The sequence below is a fragment of the Astatotilapia calliptera genome, chromosome 15 (assembly GCF_900246225.1).
Source record: "Astatotilapia calliptera chromosome 15, fAstCal1.2, whole genome shotgun sequence".
Lineage (NCBI taxonomy): Eukaryota > Metazoa > Chordata > Actinopteri > Cichliformes > Cichlidae > Astatotilapia > Astatotilapia calliptera.
Genome location: NC_039316.1, coordinates 38,781,219 through 38,802,536, shown reverse-complemented (window position 1 = coordinate 38,802,536; position 21,318 = coordinate 38,781,219). Strand labels below are relative to the sequence as shown.

General features: G+C 40.4%; 1 protein-coding gene across 27 annotated transcripts in view; it reads left to right on the top strand.

The window, feature by feature from the left end:
- Window positions 1–21,318, top strand: part of ptprfa (protein tyrosine phosphatase receptor type Fa) — a 361,887-nt gene that overhangs the window by 118,332 nt on the left and 222,237 nt on the right. For all 27 annotated transcript variants that reach the window (XM_026143460.1, XM_026143474.1, XM_026143473.1 and 24 more), the window contains one exon: window positions 4,086–4,260. In XM_026143460.1, coding sequence (XP_025999245.1) covers window positions 4,167–4,260 — 94 coding nt within the window. In that variant the 5' untranslated portion in view covers window positions 4,086–4,166. The remainder of the gene's footprint in view (window positions 1–4,085; window positions 4,261–21,318) is intronic.

Genomic DNA, 21,318 nt, shown 5'->3' with positions numbered 1-21,318 from the left:
CAGTAAACACTGGAAGAGGGTTTTTCAGTCAAACTGATGGAAACAATCAGAGCTTTGTGAGGTTTCTTTTCCTCCAAAAGAGAAAGTTTTCAGCTGTCGAGCAGTTTTGACAGAGTACCGTGTGCATCTGCATGGATAGAGATGCTGATGGGGATTCATGTTTCGCTTTATCATTCAAGAAATGAGGAAATTCAAAGGAAGCTACACTGTGACCACTCCTCTCTCTCCCAGTCTGATTTTAATGTGTGCTGGGGCATACGGTGGTTGCATGAGCTCGCTGTTCTATTGGAGCTCACGTTTGATGTTGATGTGCGGTGAAGGTGGAAAAATGGAGTTGTGCTGTACTTGTCATGAATGCATTTCTGTAGTCTTGTGGAATCCGTGGACGCCACAAGAAACGCAGTAACAAACAAGCTACTGTGTTTCGTGGAAGACTCTAAAATAGCAGGTTCACCTGTGGAGAGAATTACTTATAATTGCACAGGCTGGCCTGGATAAATCAGTCTATCTCAAGTACTGTCATAATGTAGGTTAATTCTACTGGCATTACATTTATCATATATCACTGTAGCTTCCTGTTCGATGCGGCCGAGGACCCCACTGTTTCCTGCCTGCTTGTTAAGCAAAGACATATTAACCCTGTTTCAGCTGCAGCCCATTGTTTTAGCTGCGCTGAATGCTGTGCAGCTGATTGATTGATTGATTTAACTGTCATTTCTATAAGAACTATTTGTCCCAGTCTTGCTGCTATGGCTCTCATGGGCTACAAGCGCCACAGTGTTGTGTTGCTTTATCTTTTGGTTTTGTTTTTTTATTGTAGAACATACAACGGGAAAAGTAACGAAAGGAAACACAAAGCAAAAATCAACACAATGACAATCTTTGCAGTAGAGCATGTGTACTGGTGCATCATGCAGACAAGCTATCCATGCCAGTAGACCGTGTGTGCACAAATATATTTAGTTGCCAGTTTATTAATATACAAATAGCTTGAGTTTACCCACTTAAATACAGCGGTCCTGCAGTGACATGCGAGTTTCTGTTGAAACTGTTTCAGAGAGGTGTGGTTCTGTCTACATCCTGGAGGAGGAAGTTTGCAATGCTGTTTCCCTCATTCACTATATTTGGCAATATGCTTGAACCATATTAGAAACATACAACGTTGAATCCTCCAGGTGAGTTATTTTACTTGTAATGATGATTGTTACATGTTGCAATAGTACAAGAGCTCAGAGACATCCAGTACAAAGGGCTGCTCAGGTGGCTGAAGGACAAGAATTGTAAAAATGAAAGCTGACATTTCAGTGTGACAACATGATGTTGAACGAATCATTTTTAAATAGATATTTCTTTTGCTGAGGGAATCCGTAGACACTTATCTTAGACATCTCTCAGATGTCTAAGCGAGGGCTGCAGGTCCCACCTGTGAGTCAGGTTCAGTTTCTAAATACAGAGAGTTTGATATTTATTAATCTTAAGTGATTGGCGAGTGCAGCCACATGTTAAAATTTATACAGCCATTAATATGAAATTCCGTTGTTACATGAACTTGTTTCCAGTGGGAGCTGAGCTCCCGCAGGCCTGGTCTTTGTCACCAGTTCTAACTTTTATGGACAGAATTTCCAGGCTTGTGAATGATGTGCTCCCTCTGGGTTATGTGAGCAGTGACCTTAACGTCACACTGGGGTGGTTCATAGTTGATATAGTTTGATACAGTGGGGACGAGAATTAGCACCCAAATCTGAGGCCACAGCTTTAAGTTGCTGCTCCAAAACGAGGAGTTGAATTAAACCTTTGATTTTACTGATTGATCGATGTTACTATTTTTACTGATGGAAACAAGGTGATATGTTTCTGCCATGTCCAAATGGAAAGAGACATCAGGGCAGACCAGGATGTGCTGGAGAGATGATGTCTCTGTGGCGGCTTCGTAACTTGTTTGTGTCTTTGCTGGGAGAACTGGAGTTAGTGGCATCTCTGCTTAGAGCAATGACCTCCAGTATGCTGGTGACTCGGCGAAGTGTTGGCAGCTCGTAGCAAAGCTGACTTTTAGTGTTTTCGCCAGTTGATTGTAGCAGATTTGGGAAAATAACCGAGGAAGCATGAGAATCATCTCTTTGTTCTCTTGTTCTTACTCTGACATCCCCGATTACAGAGTGAAATATAATGACTGACCAGCTTCTCTGTGACTGACCTTTCAGTGAACCATATCCAGAGCAGACGCTGGTGTTTCCTGCTAACTGGAGTTTCTGATTAACTGGTCAACCAGTGTGTGAGACAGATGTGTCGTAGGTGTGATTTATTGATGTTTTCAGCATGTCCCACAGACACCTTACTTGGCACTGGAACCAAAGCCTTAAACTCAGACTGCGTCCACACCAGCCCGGATAGATTTGAAAACGGCGTTTTCGTCTGAAAACGCTCCGCATCCACACTATCGTTTTCATTCGTTTTCACCGAGTTGTGCGTCCACATTGAAACGGCCGAAAACACTTACGTTCCAGTCCTGCGCAAGAAGATTCGACCTGCCTCATTTCTGTCTGCCGCTTATTTACTTTCCGGCTCTTTGAAACGTCGCGGCAAAATGTTGAGGAAAAGCACCGAGTTTGTTAAATGCACTAACAATGAGGCGGAGTTGTTGCTGCGAGTAACACAAAAGTACAAAGGTCCAAAAGCGAGTGAGAATTAAAGAATTTGAAGAAAAGTTCTCAGGAGCATGTGCAGGCTGATGTTAATCTTTAATAGGGCTGTCAAACAAAACAGCTGCTGTTTAATGCCCTCCGCTATCTTTGCTTATTTGGTCACATGACTGCATCACATGACTAAAATGCGTCATTGCTTTCGAAAGTCTGCGTCTTTGAGTGTCCACACTGCGACGGGACAGCTCCGTCTTCAAATGTATGTGTTTTCAAGAGTGTTTTCAAAACGCTGCGTTTTCCTTCGGGAAAACGGCGTCTCAGTGTGGACGGGAAAACGATGCATTTTCAAACGAAAGCGCATTAGTGTGGACGTAGCCTCAGACAGATATCACCAATTAAATCAACACCAGCTGTGTTGCATGTGTGCAGATACACAATACAACCCTTCTGCTGACGGTGCCTTCAACAGGTGTGAGAGTACGGTGATGCGCAGATTTACCCTACAGACATAAAATAGTGTTTCACATAGTTTTTAACTACCAGCACACAGGACATGACTGTACCATCTGCCATTACTTTGCCATCACCATGCTGATGCTTTGTAACTTCATACATTACTCTGTACAGTAATGTTAACTTACCCACATGAGATACTCTGGAAGAGAAAGAAAATCACTGTGCAGGGCCCAGAAATCGAAGACATAACAAAAGTGTAAAAGCAAAGCTCTCTGACTTGTGACTCACACGGTCCCATGCCAAATGCATCCTGCAGGCGTAGTCACCGGAAAGACATTCTCACCGGCCAACCACACGGCACCATTTTGCATTTAGGCACGTAGCCATAGTGGAGGAGACCTGCTGAAGTTGAAAACGAGCATCAAGATGAGTTAAGTAACTTTGCACACTGGATGGTTGTTGGTGCCAGACAGGCTGGTCTATCAGAAACATCTCATCTACTGGGATTTTTGCAGCACAGCTTTCTCGGGGTTTGAGAGCATGAACTAAAATAATGAGCCAAAAAAGGCAACAGTCACTCAATAACTGTTTATTACAACCGAGGCATTCGAAAGAGCATCTTTGAACACACAACATGTCAAACCTTGATGCCTACAGCGGTCGGACACGCAATGAGGCGATACTCTTGTCAGCCAACACTAAGAAACTGAGGCTTCAATTTGCTCAAGCTCAAAATTTCACAATAGAAGATTGAAAAAATGTTGCTTCTTAGTACATTTCCAAGTTAACCTGGCAGACTTCATTACCTTCAGATGTTTAATTAGCATTAGGACTTGCGTGTGTGCTCTGCAAGTGTGTCTGACTCTATTAACTGGGGTTGTATTATAAAGAACATAAAACACTTTCGCCACAAGCGCACGACAACACACTCAAGTACACTGATGTACTGAACCTCTGACTTTAACATCGGTTTGTCTTCTCTCGTCGCAGGTGTCCATCTATGAACCTGTGAGGTCATAGCCATCTAACAGCAGCATCAGCACCAGAGGAGAGTTTACCAGCAGTGGGACCATGGACCTTAGATTTAGACGTCTGTCGCCTCTCACCAGGGCAGCTCTTCATCTCCTGCTGCTGGCCAGACTGGTGCTTCCTTCTCACACAGAGAGTGAGTCCACATAGCTCATAGCTGTGCCTACATGTTCACAGTTTTACTGTCAGCTAATATCCATTAGCTGACAGGAAGTGTGCACAGACAGCTTTCAAATGGAAATGTGTTATGTGACTGACATACAGCATCACTGCTCAGTTGAAAAAGCCCTTTGAAAAGCTTTGATATAACAGCTTTGATACATGATTTCATATTTCACATTATGAAAGCGTCACACAGAAAGCTGACACCCTGTACCTTTTCCTGCGTTTGAAGGGCATTTTTAAAGTAGGACTATTCTGTTATTTTTTAGCTCCGTATACAATAAACTTCATGGGGCCCAGTTGTTACTGATGTCCACCTGTTTAAACCAGCTTTCTCCTGATCCACTGCCTGTGGTAAACAGAAGATTTGAACAGGAGGTGGATGGGCCTCCTTTGTCTGCGATGCCCATGTCAGGGATTTCCTCTTTATATTAAACCATAAAGTCAAGAGTATAAAAAACTATTTAAAAAAAGCATTAGAGCAGTGAAGCCTGTGATTTTGAGTTGGAGGGATTGTTTGTACATACGCTGACTTCAATGTTTAATATGAGCATGTAATAGTTTATATATAACAGAAAATAAGGAAAAAGGTTTTATTAACTCTTAAATGTGGGAATTTCCTTAAACATGCATTTTGTTTAATAGCAGGAAGGATTGCAAAAACAAATCTGGTTGCATACCAGAATTGTTTTGGCCGCTGTCAGCATGTAATAAATTTATAATAAGTAAAACTAAAAGTCCTTATTTGCAGCGAGAGTTGAAAAACAACATTTCATTTCCAAGTACCATTAAAATGAACTTTAATGGTGGTCAGAAAGTGCAAAATAGAGCAGTGATGTTGGCAGAGGACGCAATTTAAAAGAAAGAGTGAATGACTTCTTCCCATGCCCAATCTCCATCTCCACTTTCTGGGTTTTTTGCGTATTCTAGCTAAAGTAAAATAAAAAATAGAAAAACAAACTGCAAGCATCACTCTGGCATCCATGTAACAAAAATCCAGCCCTAACCTGACCTCACTCTTGAGTTTGCCTTGCGGTTTCATGCAGCGTTCTCTTTTCAGCTGCCTTTAACAAACACCATTCCTCACAGGACTATTGTGTGTTGAATGTCAACCAGCTCGACTCTACCTGAGGCCAAATCAAAGGAAAACAAAAGGAAAGGAAAGAAAGTGAGAAAGGGATCGAGAGATTGTGTGAGAGGAAAGGCCTGGGCCCTTTCTGTCTCTCTTAGACTGGTGAACTTATTCACACCTTATAAAACTTTTACAAACATCTGTTTTGCTTGGCTGGTGCATTTACTATCAAAGGCCTGCATAAAAGTATCCAGTAGAAGTGATAAAGTTTGACATTTGTTACAGCATCAACAGAACTCTAACCTTTTTCTTAATGATCCTATTTGTGAATAATAAATGTGTCTTGAGAAATCCATTTTTATTCATATAGCTCAAAGTCAGATCAATACTCATTTGAAGGCACTTTTTCTGAGGTAAAACCTGGATTACCACAGATATAAACCCAAACAATCTAAAGACACCCAATGAGCAAAAATATAGAAAGACGTGCTAGGGCTGTTCGATATAACGATATATATCGGATGTCGATATAAAAACGTCTATCGTTTCATTTTACGCTATCGTTTGTTTCGTGGTGTCGCAAAATAAACTGTTTTTGTTTATAAACCTGTTTATTTTCTCATTGTTCTGATGGTCCCTGTAGTGGCTGTATTCAAGTTCTCTCTTTCTCTTATATTTTATATAACCACACTATGGACGAACAAGCGCCTGTTTTTATGTGTTGTCTTTAGCAACAACGACGGTAACAGCATCGCGTGTCCGCTTGTTTATGTTCCACATAAAACTTTCACAATAAAGCTCAAGATCCTGTTGAGACTTTTCAAAATAAACTGAATCACGTGAAAGAGCAGATTATTTACGGATGAGAAGTAAAAAAGAGCCGCCAGGTGCTAAAAAATAATCCTTAGACTCAAACGTTAGAACAGGCTTTTCCCCGCAGCACGCCGTGTAATAAATACAAAGAAAACGGCACCGTTACAACTTATGTCTAAAATGTATCGTTTCATGCATCGGTTAAAACACTCGACTCCAGCTACATGACGCGCAGCTGGAAGCACTTCACACAAGTCGAGCTGCCCGAGATTCACGAGTTTACAGAAAATGTTACATTTTTGTGATTTACATCGTTATCGGACGATAGATGTCTGATATCGGGAGATGAGATTTTGGTCGTATCGCACAGCCCTACGTTGTGCATTTAAAGGCAATAATCATATTTGATTTGATATACCTTTATTAGTCCCACAAGGGGAAATTTCATAAGGCTGCCGACCTATTGCACGCAATGGCGGCGCCATCTTACCCTCTGACCATACATACATGACACAAACATCACATGGGGAAGACAGGTCAGAGAGGGATAACAATGGAAAATGCACCACATGAGGAAAGATAAGGAGAAAAAAATAACTCCCCCCAGACTGAGCTCCAACAGGGAGATCAGTTTGAGAACAGAAAAAAACACCTCTGCACATGAAAAACTCTTAATACACCAAAGAAACACATGACAAGCAGCAGGGGGGTAAAGGTGAGAGACAGCCGATGTAGACAGCACATCCGGGCCTGCGTGCGCTGGTCTCCTTGATCCACCGTCAGCATCGGAAGGGAATAAGCGTCGAAGGCGTTTGGAAAGGGAGGGGGGATGAGTGTGTGCATATCAGTGTATATGTATGTGTGCGTGTCCAGAGTTCAGCTGAGACAGTGTCCTTCGCCCTGCCAGGCTAAGTAAACAGTCTTCCAGCCAACCCAGGTGGCCTTGCATGGAATGGGAAGGAACAGACTAAACTCAGTCGCTATCAATATAATCTGACAAGTATCCTGTAAAAAGAGCTTTACGTAAAAGCACTTATAAAAACGTATAATTATTCTGATCACAGCTAAGGAAGCGTGCTCGTAGAGATCATGGTTAAGACAGACATAAAAGCTTGTGCTGTAGAAGCACAAGCTCAAAACTCTACCTCATGTTTCAACTGAAAAGGCGACGTTATGATTTTGTGGTTGACCAAAGCAGCAACTCCAAACGAGCCATTAAAAAACAACAACTATGGGAGGAACTGAGATGGTTGCTGCTTGGGTTAGCTGACATACGTTTCACTTGATGAAGTTAGATTTGAGATTAGAAGACTAAAGGTTGTAGGCATTTAAAAAGATGTTGCTCTGAATTTAGCCAGAACATGTCTTAGCCTCACAAACGACTCCGGTCTTTTTCATGGCCACTTAGATGTATCTACCCCAGAAAAACTCTCTTTTTGTCTCCCACTAAAACATCCCTAAACAAGGTCCTCCAGTAAAAAGCGGTCTTTAGTCTACACCTATATTTAGCCCCAGGTACTTTCTGCAGTATATTTGTCCCACTCTGCACTAATGTCTAGGAAGAACATAAAAGGTCAACATTAAAAGCATTTCATTTGCAGAGGGGTCATAGTGGGGTTTGGAGACTAAAAAATGTTCTGCATGCACGGACCAGACTCCACTTAATTTGATAATGGTTATGTTGTTCTTCCTTTAGAATCCTATTGAACCCAGTCATACATGTGTAATCAGCACAGCATTAGATCTGAGAAGGACAAAGGATGTAGAGGTGAAAGGTTAAGTAGGAACATTTGGAATTCTGTATTAGTCCAGTCATAAAGGGAAATGAGGCAGCTACAGTAACAGCATCAGAAAAATTACTAAACATCACTGCACAATATGCTGTACGAACTATGGCTTTGGAGATCTTCATCGATCTATTTGTAAATCTAAAGAGTTTCATGGTATGTTTTTGGATGCTTGGGGACAATAAGCAACATTGTACAGTGTTTCCCACAAGGCAGGGGGTGCAAAGGAGGTGATGCTTCCACACATAAATGACTATAATGCCATATCATGTCACCTCATCAAATGAAACAGAATTATTCCAGTCACATGACACTGCTGTCACGAACCCTCTTCTGAAAGTATACAACATTTTTACACGTGCCAATTTACAGTCACTGTATTACAGAGTCAAGCGTGTGAGGCCAGCCAGGCCGTAAAGTTGAGCTCAGTAATAGTCTTTTCAGATCTGCAGATCTCTGTGCATCAAACTCGCAAATCTTATAATCAAAGCAGCTCTAACAAGTCACTTTCTCTGTATATTTCTGTGAAACAACCAGCGCATTCACTCACAGCTCTTACAGCAGCACAAAGACCCTGTTCATGTATGTCAGGAGACATGGTCTACATTTAGGCCAGGCAGGGGCAGGCTGATGCTTCGGAGGTCTCCGAGGCAGAGGAGGAGCTCCGTGGAGGGCAGTGTTTCTCGACAACAGGTTCATTATCAAGGCTATTTGCTTTATGGCTGCAATGAGCACATTTTATAATTTTCCTTTATAATTTGCAGATAGGAATTCATCAGCGAGCTGTGTCAGTAATTACCTTCCAGTGTGAGCACTCCGGAGAAAATGAGAATCATTAATTGCTCACAAAGAATTGAGATTTTCACAGATTTTTAATGAAACCATATTAAAACCATTTAAACCTGATTCATGGAGTTTGTGTCAGAAATGGAAACCCTTTAATTCCCCCAAATTACCACTGAAATACACAAAAGTCATTTTACATGCTGCTGGAATCAACCGGCGCTCTCGATGAAGGAACTCACGATCTTGCCAGCTAACAAATTTACAGTATTTTATTTCACATCAAAATTAATGTGATATGTTTATTTTAGGGTTCAGTTGTAGGCCACAGTCGAATGAGTGGCACGGGTGTCGTTACGGTGATTGATGGAGCATCAGTCAAAGCTTTATGAGGAAAGTTACAGGGTAAAAACAAAAAGCACCATGGCCTCTTCATTCCATACTGTGTGCACTTCTGTGTATCATCAGGATGGTTTTAATAGCCATTCTTCTGCAATGTCCTATTTTAAACCTTGACTAATGATTTTTGGACATCATCATCTTTTGCAACAAACAGAGAATAATAAACACACACACAGATCATCTGTTTGAGTATCAGTGGGACATCATGCACAAAATGAACATCATGCTGTAGTCAGTAAGACTTGAAGCTGAAGATTGAGACCATAAACGAATCAGGAAAGTGTTCACCAAGGACATAAATAATAGGCTTGTTTTCTCACCGGCTTTGATAGACTCAGACCTCTTTCTGAGGAGTCGCCCCCTGCTGGCTGTTGAAAGAATGCAGGCACCAAGTGTTGCATACACCTTCTTTAAACAGTGGATGACCAAAACATATTTGTTTCATGTATTATGACTTGCATGTCTCTGGATGGAGTCATCAAGTGAAAGGAACATTCATTACATTTTATAAGCCTTCAAATTAAGGGCGTGGAAGAAGAAAAAGAAAAAGAAGCCTATGATTCCAATATTCTCAAAGAAAAATGCAGATGCACTGCAGTATTGTGCTGTGCATGGTTGGCTGCGCAGCAGTTTTCATGACCTTAATGACTTCATAATATTGCATTTTGTGCGACTGTTTCCTTCTGTGCACAGTTGGCTACTCAGTGTAACACAGTCCTATCATTTGTTGATTAAGTTTGAGGAGGAATCATTAGCACTTGATTTGATGCAATAGATCTCCCTGTTGATGCAGTGTGAGGGGTTGTAAATGAGATGGATGAATAGAAATTGTCATTTTAATTAGTTGAATCCATCAAATACTGAAATGTTCTTCACATGTGCTGATGAGAACGACCTCCTTCAAAGGAAAAGACATAAGCCATGCGATATTATGTCTTTGTAAGCTGGTTGCATGTCAAACGTCAGCTCTCCGCATGGAAGGAGTCTGTGGCTTATTTTCACCATATAATGAAAAGATTTGAACAGTGCCCCCAAAACATTAGGCTGCTTAATGAATGATTGCGCACAAATAACTACCTGATGTAAAAAGTAACCCAGACTGAGCTCAACACAAAGTCTTTTAAAAGCAATAAAAGTTTCATCATAGTCTGTTTTTAGAATCTTTCCATGACTCACTCATAATAACACCGTGTGTGCAAAATTACCTTTGCTTTCTAAACAACGTACGTTAGAGCGAACTCTGTTTTAGTTTGATTTTGATTTCTTTAAAGCATTATTCCAAAGTATTTATGTAGAAGTATCAAAAACTTTTCTTTCAGCTGCACCTTTTGCCAAATTGTCACATTTCCAAGCCTGGACGTGCAGGTTTGACTACTTACTGAAGAGCAGATACTTAAGTGTATCTGCTTTAAAACTTTAAAATGTTCCCGAACATTTAAATACAGAGATTATTAGAGAAATACAGCATTTTAAGCCAATGAGCGACACGGTCTGATCACTATACCGGTGGGTCACAGAAGTATGCATTCATTCTCTGATGCAATTGCAATCTTGTTTGACGCTTGTATGAATTTGCAACAACAGTTTTGTGGAGCATAAATGTTCTGAACTGTTCTGAGTTTCAGTAATGGGCATAAGTAACCTGCAGTAGCTCACGGTACACCAGCCGAGCCGGCGCGAGCACAAAAACTACTGCTGTAGATGCACAAAGAATCAATATCAGTTTAAGTGGACGCTATATTTAGAACATTTTCATCTTCTTTCTGTCAAGGAAGTGAAGCCATTACATGCCAGACTCCATTGACCAAAACAGTAATTTTACGCCACAAAACAAGGGAATTGCTTGTCTAAAGCTCCCTCGACTGGTTCGTTTCTGACTTTGATGTTTAAATGGATTAGTTCACAAAAAACGCAAACGTCAGACAAAGTGAACACGACTCCTGTTTTCTGAAAAGTAACAATCAGTGTTTGTGTTCAGGCTCACGTGTGAACGATGATGTTAACATACTGCACAGACTCTGGGTTATTAGCAATGGACCAGGCTTCATGCTTCAGTGAAACTAAGACCACAAGAGCTGAGACACTGGCAAAGTCTTACTGAGCAAATACTTTACACATCATCAGACTGTAAGATGGAAATTTTATTCTCTAATTTGATATTATTTCAGAAAATATATATTTTTAAAAATCAGCTCTAATAAAAAACTCTTAAAAATATTAAAAACAGTTTTTCTAGAAAATTGCTCATTTTATAATTTTTTAAAACTTTTAGTTGTTACAATAATGTACTTGGTAATGTAGTGAGCCAGTCTGAAATATGTATATATATTTTTCTGGAACAAATTTTATTTGCTTGTAGTAAATCATTTACTTTTTTAAAAAATATTGCAATACTAATGTTCTTCTCTGTAGTAGGTTCAAGAGAGAGTTGTGTCCCAGCAGTTTGGTTAAAACCAATGCATTCCTATTTTAGAGTGATAAATATTTACCTCGTGTATTTGAGGCTGTTAAATCAGGAAGGTATTCTGATCATTTCCCTTCTCCAGCAGTGAGGAGTTATATCTCATGCACGGTGCTGTGAAGAAGTTATTATTGTACATTATGCTGCAATCTGAAGAAACGGCTGAGAAACAAAGTCGTTGACATTTTTGGGTCTGAAAAGGAGTACAAAACCATTTGCTTTGGGACTCCAGTGAGAACCACATATAGAGAAACCTTGGTACTGGTGCGTACCTTCCTAGGATTGGCTGACCTACTAAAGTTACTTCAAGAAGGCATTGATGACTCATCCATGAGGTCACAAAAGAATTCAGCACAATATCTAAAGAACTACACGACTCGTTTGGCTCAATTCAGATTATTTGGGACGTTTGGAAAATATTCTGTGCACTTTTTGTTTGAGTCCCGTTACATCTGGCATAAAACGAACAAAGCATTTCATAAAAGGAACATCACCAGTCCAACACGGTGGTGGTCGTGTAAAGGTCTGGGCTTGTTTCTGCTTCAGGATCTGCACGATTTACCAACATTGATGAAATCCTGAATTCTGCTCTTAACCAGGAGAATGTCCTGGTTCAACCCTTGAATCACACTCTTGCTATGTAGCAGCACAATGATCTGGAAACTCCACCTCTGTAGGGCTTAAAAAACAAACTTTTTACACCTGAACAGGTAAGTTTGAATTATCCCTTTTTTTTTTTTTTAAATAAACAAAATCCACATATAAAAACTTCATCTTGTGTTTACAAGCCTAATAATAAAATCTGAAACGTGTGACAAAAATGCAAATATATAAATATATATAAATATGTATGTATGTATGTGTGTGTGTGTGTGTGTGTGTGTGTGTGTGTGTGTGTGTGTGTGTGTGTGTGTGTGTGTATGTATGTATGTATGTATGTGTGTGTGTGTGTGTGTGTGTGTGTATATATATATATCACACACACAAATTAGAAAAAGAATATGAAAAATAATTTTTCATGGCACTCAATTAAACATGTTAGTGCACTTGACATTATTCAGCTGCTCGGTCTTTTCCACGCAGGGTTTCTTGCTCTAACCTCTCTTTTCTTCCTGCCCAGCTCTGCTCAGATGCGAGACTCCCCTGGGTCGCATACACATAATGATTAGAAAAACAGAATCAGTTTATTCCCCGTGTCTTTGCCTCCCTCCTCCCAGCATTCATGCAGCATGTGGGTACTGCTACCGTACTTGTGTGGGAGGCAATTTTGCGGGTCATGAACAAGAAGCAGTGGTGAACTATGTATTATTTATAAGAACAAACACAAGTGGCAGCCGTGTCTCTGCATCCAGCTCTCCAAACAGAAAGGAAGATTACTAAGACTCCGCCAGGCTGTCTGGGATTCGATTTTAGACAGTGGAGTAAAATGATCAGTTTAGTCTCGACTATGCAACACATGTGAATGTAGAAGATTTATAAAGTCCAGCTTGGAATCTGCTTCCTCCTGAAAGAACGTCTTAAAAGTCCATTTGCACCTGTTCAGTTAATTATTGAATGATGATATTTCTAACTGTTTGCTACATTCACGCTGCTCCTCAGTCTGGTTGAATTTATCGGGTTTGCAGGGTGTGTGCTGGCAAACAGCTATTGACAAGAGCGTAAATTGATTGGTCCGTGAGAATGTAAAGCTTTATCTCTTTTAAGATAAGCTGTCTTTGGCAGAGGGTTGACTTATGGATTACCATGTAATGAAGGGCAAATGTTGACTGTTTTTCCTTAAAAAACAAAAATGTATCTTGGAGTCTAGACTGCAGACACGCAGTGAGCTGCGCCCTCTGAAAAAATGTTGAAGTAAACACCTGCATGAGCCCAACATTAGGATCACAGATTACCTTTAAAATTAGTGGACGTTAAAAGGAAGAATATTATTTAAATACGGTGAAAGGGGTTGTTGCACATGATGCTCATGCGTGTTTCACTCCAAATGACTTTAGCTGATACACTTACACTATACATGGCTGTACTTGGACAGTAAATGTGAGACACGTGTAGATTAGTGTAACTAATTAAGAAGAATGTGTGACCAGGTTAAAGATACACAGAACATGACAGCTGTCTGTTGGATGGATAGTGTGCCATTCAAAGTAATGTAATGGGTTTGGTTTCACTCCCAGTGTGGTGCTACACTAGTGTACCACTGTGGCCCGTCATCATCGCTGTTGTTTTATGGTATTTTAAAATGTCTTAGAATTCATAAAAAGTGGCTGAAAATACTGCCTGCTGCCATCAAACGGTCGCTAATAGGTTTCAATACTGACAAATGCCATTCGGCTGTAACAAACATGATAATAACTGCACAACTCTGTTGCTTGTGAAGCTCGCACACAAGAATTTCACTCACATGTGCTGTACCAATGTACCTGCACATGTGATGTGACAATAAAAGTGATTTGATTTGATTTGATAAATGGAAATTTAGAGGTAGATTGACTTGTTTTAGAATGAGGACAAAAACTGGATAAAGAGAGGATGAATAAAGAAGAACAAGGAAGGCCTTTTCTGTCCCATAATGCACCGCACTCTTAAACATATTTGATCACATTAATAATGAGCCAAACCCATTAGCTGCTTGCTGAACTGTTGACTTTTTGTTTTATTCAGTGTTGTATCCACTGTTGAGCGTGAACCCTCGGTTACATCACTCAGCTGTGGCATCCTGCTGATTCAGCCACATGGATATGTTCCAAGTGCTCTGGGTCACTGTTTATTAACCGTGACTGCAAACGTACAGTATTTAGGCCTAGCTCAGTCTGAAAACATTTGCTTTCACTTTTGTTGTTGTTATTGCATCTTGTCATAAAATGTACTCGTGGCAAAACAAAAAAGAAGGCGATTGTCCCGTTAGCGTTACAGGATTATCAAGTGTACCAACACATGCACAGCAGCCGCGATAACGACCCCGCAAACGTCACAACGTATTGGGTGTAAACAAAGCATTTTTTGCTGAGTTTCACATGCCTGGTTTAAAAGCGCGGCTGATGATTTAAAAAAAAAAAAGAGAAAGAAATCCAAAATGTGTCAGTCAGATTTTTCAGCATGGAGTTGTACTGTACGTGTGAGCTGTGAGGGAACTCTTCACGTTTGCTTTATGTCTTCATGGCTCTGGATCAGACTGCTTCCTGCTCTCTCAGCTGCACCGTGGATGCTAGAAGGTACGGGTGGTACACGGCTGCCAGTTCATGCTGACAGGCCCGTCAGCAGAACTGGCAGAACTGTCTGTATTAGAGGGCGCGGGGTTGTGCTGTGAAAGCCAATGAGCAAATGTTTGCTCTGCCCTCCATCGTCTGCACCGTGTGTTCACTTCATAGGCAAAGCAAATATTCTACTTCTGTTGATATATGATTGCTTTTCATGTGGTATCGGATAACAACATCATGAGAAGTCATTCACCTAGACACCTTTTATTATTTACAGGCTGTCATTTGTTTTTATGAGTGGTACCCAGTATTCAGTGTTTTTAACCCTTTCAATCACTGACACTAGCTGCAAACATACAACAACACTTTTCCCGTGTTGTAGTTGTGCGTCTTATTTTGAAAGAAATATTTATGCGTTACCATAGCGACCAGAGAGCATTAAGGGGCAGAGAGGAGGCTGTTACTCTGTCTTTCAGGAGGACGCTGCTAATAAAGTCACACAATTACACAGTGAATTCACGTTTATTGTTATATTCACAAAACACCACAGTGTTTGTCTCGGTCGCGTCGTTTTATTTTGTTGTATTTATCCACAACACCGTCCGTGGAGCAAAAACTGTTGGGGAGCGCTCTGTTAGACCGTGTAAAAGATGGGAAGAAGGTCAATGTCGGAGCGTCAAAAGTTTAAATAATAAACTTAAATTATTATGTTTTTCAAATACAGGAGGTGAGACTACATTCATACTGTCGTGCATGTGCAGTCACATCCACTATATATCCTCAAATCAGTGAAAACGTAGATCCACAATCTGTCAATCCAGTTTAATCATAATCACACACCGGGTCACGTTTACTGACTACACAACAACCTCAAGCAGAAACAACCTACTTTAAACCACATCATGGTCTTGTATGGGTAACTGCAACCAAACACACATGGTGCACTCAAAGAAAAATAATAATAAAGTACAAAAGCACGTCTCGGGTGCACAGCAGGACGATTTTTTTCTTTCAGTGTAGAAATGGATTAATGAGCTCCCCATACTGTGGGACAGCTGCTGACTAAAACTAAACCAATAACTTTTAGTCCCAAAGACACTTCCCCAAGTGTGGCCCATGTGTTCCAAAGTCATATAAATAAGAAAAGCAAACATCAGAAAGTCAGAATTGAACAAAATAAATGAATAAATATAAAACCCAAAGCAACTCAAGGAGCCAAATGGAGACAGAAAGATGGACACCGGAACTACACTTATCAAAGACTGGGAGGCAACACACAGGATTGATTCTCACCACAGAGCGGGACAGTACGGCAGAAATAACCTGAGGGTATAATAAGAAGAGCAGGGAGAGGGACAAAGGAAAGAATCAGACATTTACAAAGCCACAAGAACGTTTTATTCAAAACAAGAGTAAACTTTAAGGCGTCAAAGTTAACCCAAGAAGACAAAAAGGAAGACACGGAAATGCTAAGGGTGATACCTAAAACTAAGAACGCAAAGCATGAACCTCACAAAGACCTTTATGCTGATAACTCATCCAAGAGGTCTGTGATTTAGTTATGGTCAGAAGGATTTTGTAACACAGCGGCTGCTCGTTTATCGCGGAAGTTACGTTCTAAAAATAACTCGCGATAAGTGAAATCTGCGAAGTCGCCAATTTATTTTTTACAATTATTATAAATGTTTTAAGGCTGTAAAACCCGTCACTACACACTTATGCACTTTCCTCAGACAGGCACGAACAGTTTCTCTCTTGTTTAAACTCTCAGTTCAAACCTTCGTAGGAAGTCCAGTATTAGAGAACGAAACCAAAGGAACCCGCAGGTGACGGCGTTTCATCCACACCGTTGTGTTTGTTGGGGAGAAAACTTACAAACATGCAGTGCAGCACTTCAGAGTCACTCTGCTAGCGATTGAAGATTTATGTACATTAAAAAAGCTGAATTCTGCACTGCACAGGAGACACGGCATGAAATTGATGTTAAAAAAAATCCACCAAACAGCGAGGCCGTGAAAGGCGAACCGCGTTATAGCGCGGGACCACTGTACTGTTTGAATAGAGACTTCCTAGCAGGTATGCTTCTAATCATGATGCAGTATCTTGGTGCTGGCCTTTGTTTGTGTCACTTCCTATTAAATTAAAGTAGCTCTCTGTTCTCTGCTTTAATGCCACTTACATTAATATTCTTGTAATTTATGCTGCTGATAATAGTACTGACAATTATTTCAGACAAACTTCATTGACCTCTGCACCTCAACTGATTGCTTTTTGCCAGAACTGTGCATGAGAAGCTGCCCACTGCTCAGTTGGAGGCTAGCAGGAGAACTGCAGTGTTTCTGAGGAGAAGCCAGATTGTTTATATGTCACTTTGACTGATCAGAGGTTGATTTGCATGGCTGCTTCCTCTCAACTCCACAGCCTAATGAGTCTCTGTGAGGGGAAGGCACTTTTTGTGAAACTGTTGTCACTTGTCATTGTGAATTGCCTCTGAAACACAGCTTTATTCCGCCTCACACAACATTTGACTGCCTGGCTGCATGCCTAGACACCATTAAATTCTGGAGCCCAAATGAGAAACGGGCCTGTAAGACAAGTGTGCTGCAGTGGGTGACAATGAGACGCGAAGCAGTGGGCTGTAAACTCAGGGGGGGTTCAGGAGTAGCTTTACTGAAGAATAGCTCTGACCTAGGAACAGTATTAAGTCATTAAGTCTGGGAATTTGAGATTGTCCTTCTCCAGGGTAATTTTCCAGCTGCTTAACCTTTGTCTAAGACAAACATCTGGAAGTTTCTCTGCAGAGATTTTCAAATAAAAAAGTTACTCAAAACTTTCGATGGTAACTAAAACATAAACTAACATAAAAATGAGATTTCTTCCCACTTGTGACCCAGAGATGAAAGATTTTTGGCATCAAAATTTGACTAATGTTTTCATTCTTAATCGAACCTCCAAACAGAGTCTGATGTCTTGTGATTGTGGTCTGAAAGGAAATCAAAACAACAATGAATCTTCAAAATAATAAAAGCAACAACATGTTTTCCACTGTAGCTGCAACTTTCACTTTTATATGAATATCTCATAAATTCTTTGCCATAAATGTAACTTTTAACAATGCACTGCACCATTTTTCAAAATCTAAATCCATTTTTGCAGCTATAATGAATCAGATACCTTTCAGGGTGTCCTATATGATCCTTCGGGTGCTCGGCTTTGGTAAAGTTAGCGTGAAACACAAACTAGACCAGAACTGAGATGCAGTTTTCTTGAGCTGAACTGCAGGTTTGCCTACACTAAAAACATATTTCCATAGGACAGGAGTTGAGTAGATGAGTGGGAGCTTTGTCATTGGGCACATCAGGACTCTTGGCATCAGTCATATTACAGCGCACACCGTAGTCAACATCTGTCTCCTCTGTCCTTCCATCAATCACTGGAAACTAAATGGCCTCTGTCTTCAAAGTCTGACATGGAGCATATTTGCATGGAGCTAATTATATTTCTTCTTAAATAATGTCTGAGTTTATTCCTCCACCCTGTGAAAGCAGCTTCTGGAGCGTTGAGGGTGTATTTATTTAACTCTTGCCTGTAGCCTGTGTGGGTGGCGGTTTGATGGACAGGATGTAATAGTGATGATACAGTGTTGCAGTTCCAAACAAAACAAGCCATCTTTGAATATGCATAAGAAAGTAAGAGAGGGAGAGTGGACTAGTGGGCGCACAGCGATGTAAACTTTAAAATGTTAGTTATTGATTCAACCACACAATGTGGTTCACAAATGACTGATTGTCTAAACGTGAGGATTCAAACAAAGTAAAATTAATACAATATTGGTGATGAAGATGAGAGAAAGTGGAGTAAAGACTGCTCGGCAGGTGACATTTGAAAAGCTTTCTTGTAACGTCCTGATTCATTTCATGTGGCTTTAATTCAGAAGTCAGATCTGTACATAATGTGTGGCAGAAGTTATGTTTTTACTTTACTTGTCTAGATCCACAAAGAGCAGAGAAGGTTCGATTATCAGGCTCACAGTAATCATTATTAACTCAAAGCTATATAAGTTTCACGTCAATAATAACGAAACGGTTATAAAAATAATTATTCATTAGATAACAATTAACTACAGTTTGTTAATGATCAGGTGATTGAGTTTTTAAAGCTTTTTAAAGTTTGTTATGAAATCTTACAAAATCGTTACGTTGCTGTTAAACGATACAGATCAAAACCTTCAGCTGATCTACGATACACGACATCAAACCTACCAGTGAATAGAGCTGTCACCCTCCACCACACACAGAAAAGTGGGATGAAATGTAGACTGATGCTTTTCACATCCACTCATGTTGCCCATTCAGACTGCCATGTCTTTCATATTGAACTGAGCCACTGAAAGTTACAAAAAAAGGGCTTGGCAGGTATAATTCTGTGAAAAAAGCTCAAAACTTAAATTTGCCACTTAAATGTAAAAAAATTCAGAGTTTTTTTTTTTCCAGAAATATTCATCCCAAGCCCTGACCTTTCTTTTTTTCTACCTTTAGTGTGCCTAATATGCTGTTGTGCTTTTCAGCTGCACCTAGGTGTGTGAGGTGAAGGGGGAGGGCCGGTCATGTTGACAAATTTGATTGGTGTGCAGTGGACCTTCAGTTTGTGTCATTGGCTCAAATGTGCGTCTGCCAACCAGGAAAATGTCCAGAGTGCCGATGCCCAGTCCAGCCCTGGTGAGCCTGTAGTTACTGCACTTCATATGCAGTGTCACTCTCTATTTGACCAGTTTTATAACCCTCTCAGGCTCAAATTAAGCTTTTTGTTGCTGATGCACAACCAAGTCCTGCAGTGGTGCTTCTGAGTAAAAAAACCTCATAAAATATGTATGTGGGGTAATCAGGTTGTTAGTTTTTAACTGTTGCAAATCGGCAACGCCTGCCTGGAGAGGGCTACAAGGAAGGTCAGAACTATTTATGGAATGAGGCCACAGACTTATGACTTCTTTGGTGGGATTGTTTGTGTGGGTGGTGTTGTGGTGGTTTAATGCTGGATTTCTTAATAACTATGACTCAGACTCATTGGTTATAAGCAAAACACTATGTTGAAACTTAGTGTTACAATAGGGTGTAAGTAGCAACCACTTTTTTGATTCTCTAATTTTCATATTGGCAACAATGCTGTGTGTTCCATCCAAAAATGAACGTGTGTACTAATAATATTTAGTCCAAAACCTGATTTATGTCTTGCTCTTGTTTAATATAGAGCTCTGCTGTAGTTCATAAAAAAGGAAAAGACACACACACACACACACACACATTTGAGAGCCACAAAGACTGGAAATGACAAAAAAAGTAAAGTACAGAGAGTCTAACACGATGCTGGTGTGGAGCATTTTTGATGGGATCTATTTACAATAGGAAAACAGAGAATAGAGTAAACAAAGAGAATTTTGACACAGATGTGTGAAACGATCCTGTTCAGTCTCATTCAGACGTCTAGTTTTATGTGTTTTTGGAAACAGACCTGCCGCGGTGTCTGCAGTCGCTGTTTTACGTGTTTCAAAGCTTTTTTAGTTGTGCTTCTGTTTTGCTCAAGCTCGGGTTTTTACTTTGTGCTTCACGCGTGCTTGTTGTTGCCATCATCTCATGTCTGTATGTCCTTGTCATTTTAATGTCATGTGACCTGTGGCACACCTGCATCAGCTGTCCATTGTTTACATCCTATTGCTTTACTTTATGACTTCAGATGTCATATACAGTAAGTGTAACAGCGTCGATGGTGACATTTATATTCATAGTTATTTTTAACTAGGATCGCACAATGTAACAAATTATATATATTTTCAATAACACACGCACAAATTGTAAAGGACAGAGAGTTCGACTGAGACAGCTGACCATCTTAAGTAGCTAATTACCTAATAACTAGTACTAAAGAAACACATGTCAATGGCGTAAGAACTTCACATAAGAAACTGCGAGTGACTTTTTTCATTAATTATTTTCAGCTTTATTAGTTCTGACGATCCAAAATCGTCATGATGGTGTTTAATGTGGTTCAGTCAAATGGCAGCAGTAGAAATTGTGCTTAAAAAATTTCAGCATTTTCACTGCACTTTACTCTGCATGAGGGAGAGCGTTGTTTCACAGGCTTTTTGGTTTAAAGTCTCTCTCCATGCCAGTCACGGTGAAACCTTGTCACCCCATACTGGTTTTTCACAGATGTACACGGCAGTTACTGTGGCACGTAGGCAGCATACTCTGCTGAGTGGAAGGATTTGCTGGCTGGTGTCAGGGAGCCTGTCAGAGTGGAGGAGGTATGTGATGCCACAGGCCTCAACAGAATGTGTTAAAAGCACCGTCTCCTGTTTACAGTGGCATCGTTTACCAGAGTAATTGAGTGGAGAAAACGCTCTGCTCCTCGGAGCAAAAACCACCCATGAAGAGATGAGCTCATAACCAATGCACTTTATTCCACCAATTATTCACCAGCCTGCAGGAAGTTGGATATCAAGGCTTGTCTGAGAGAGAGA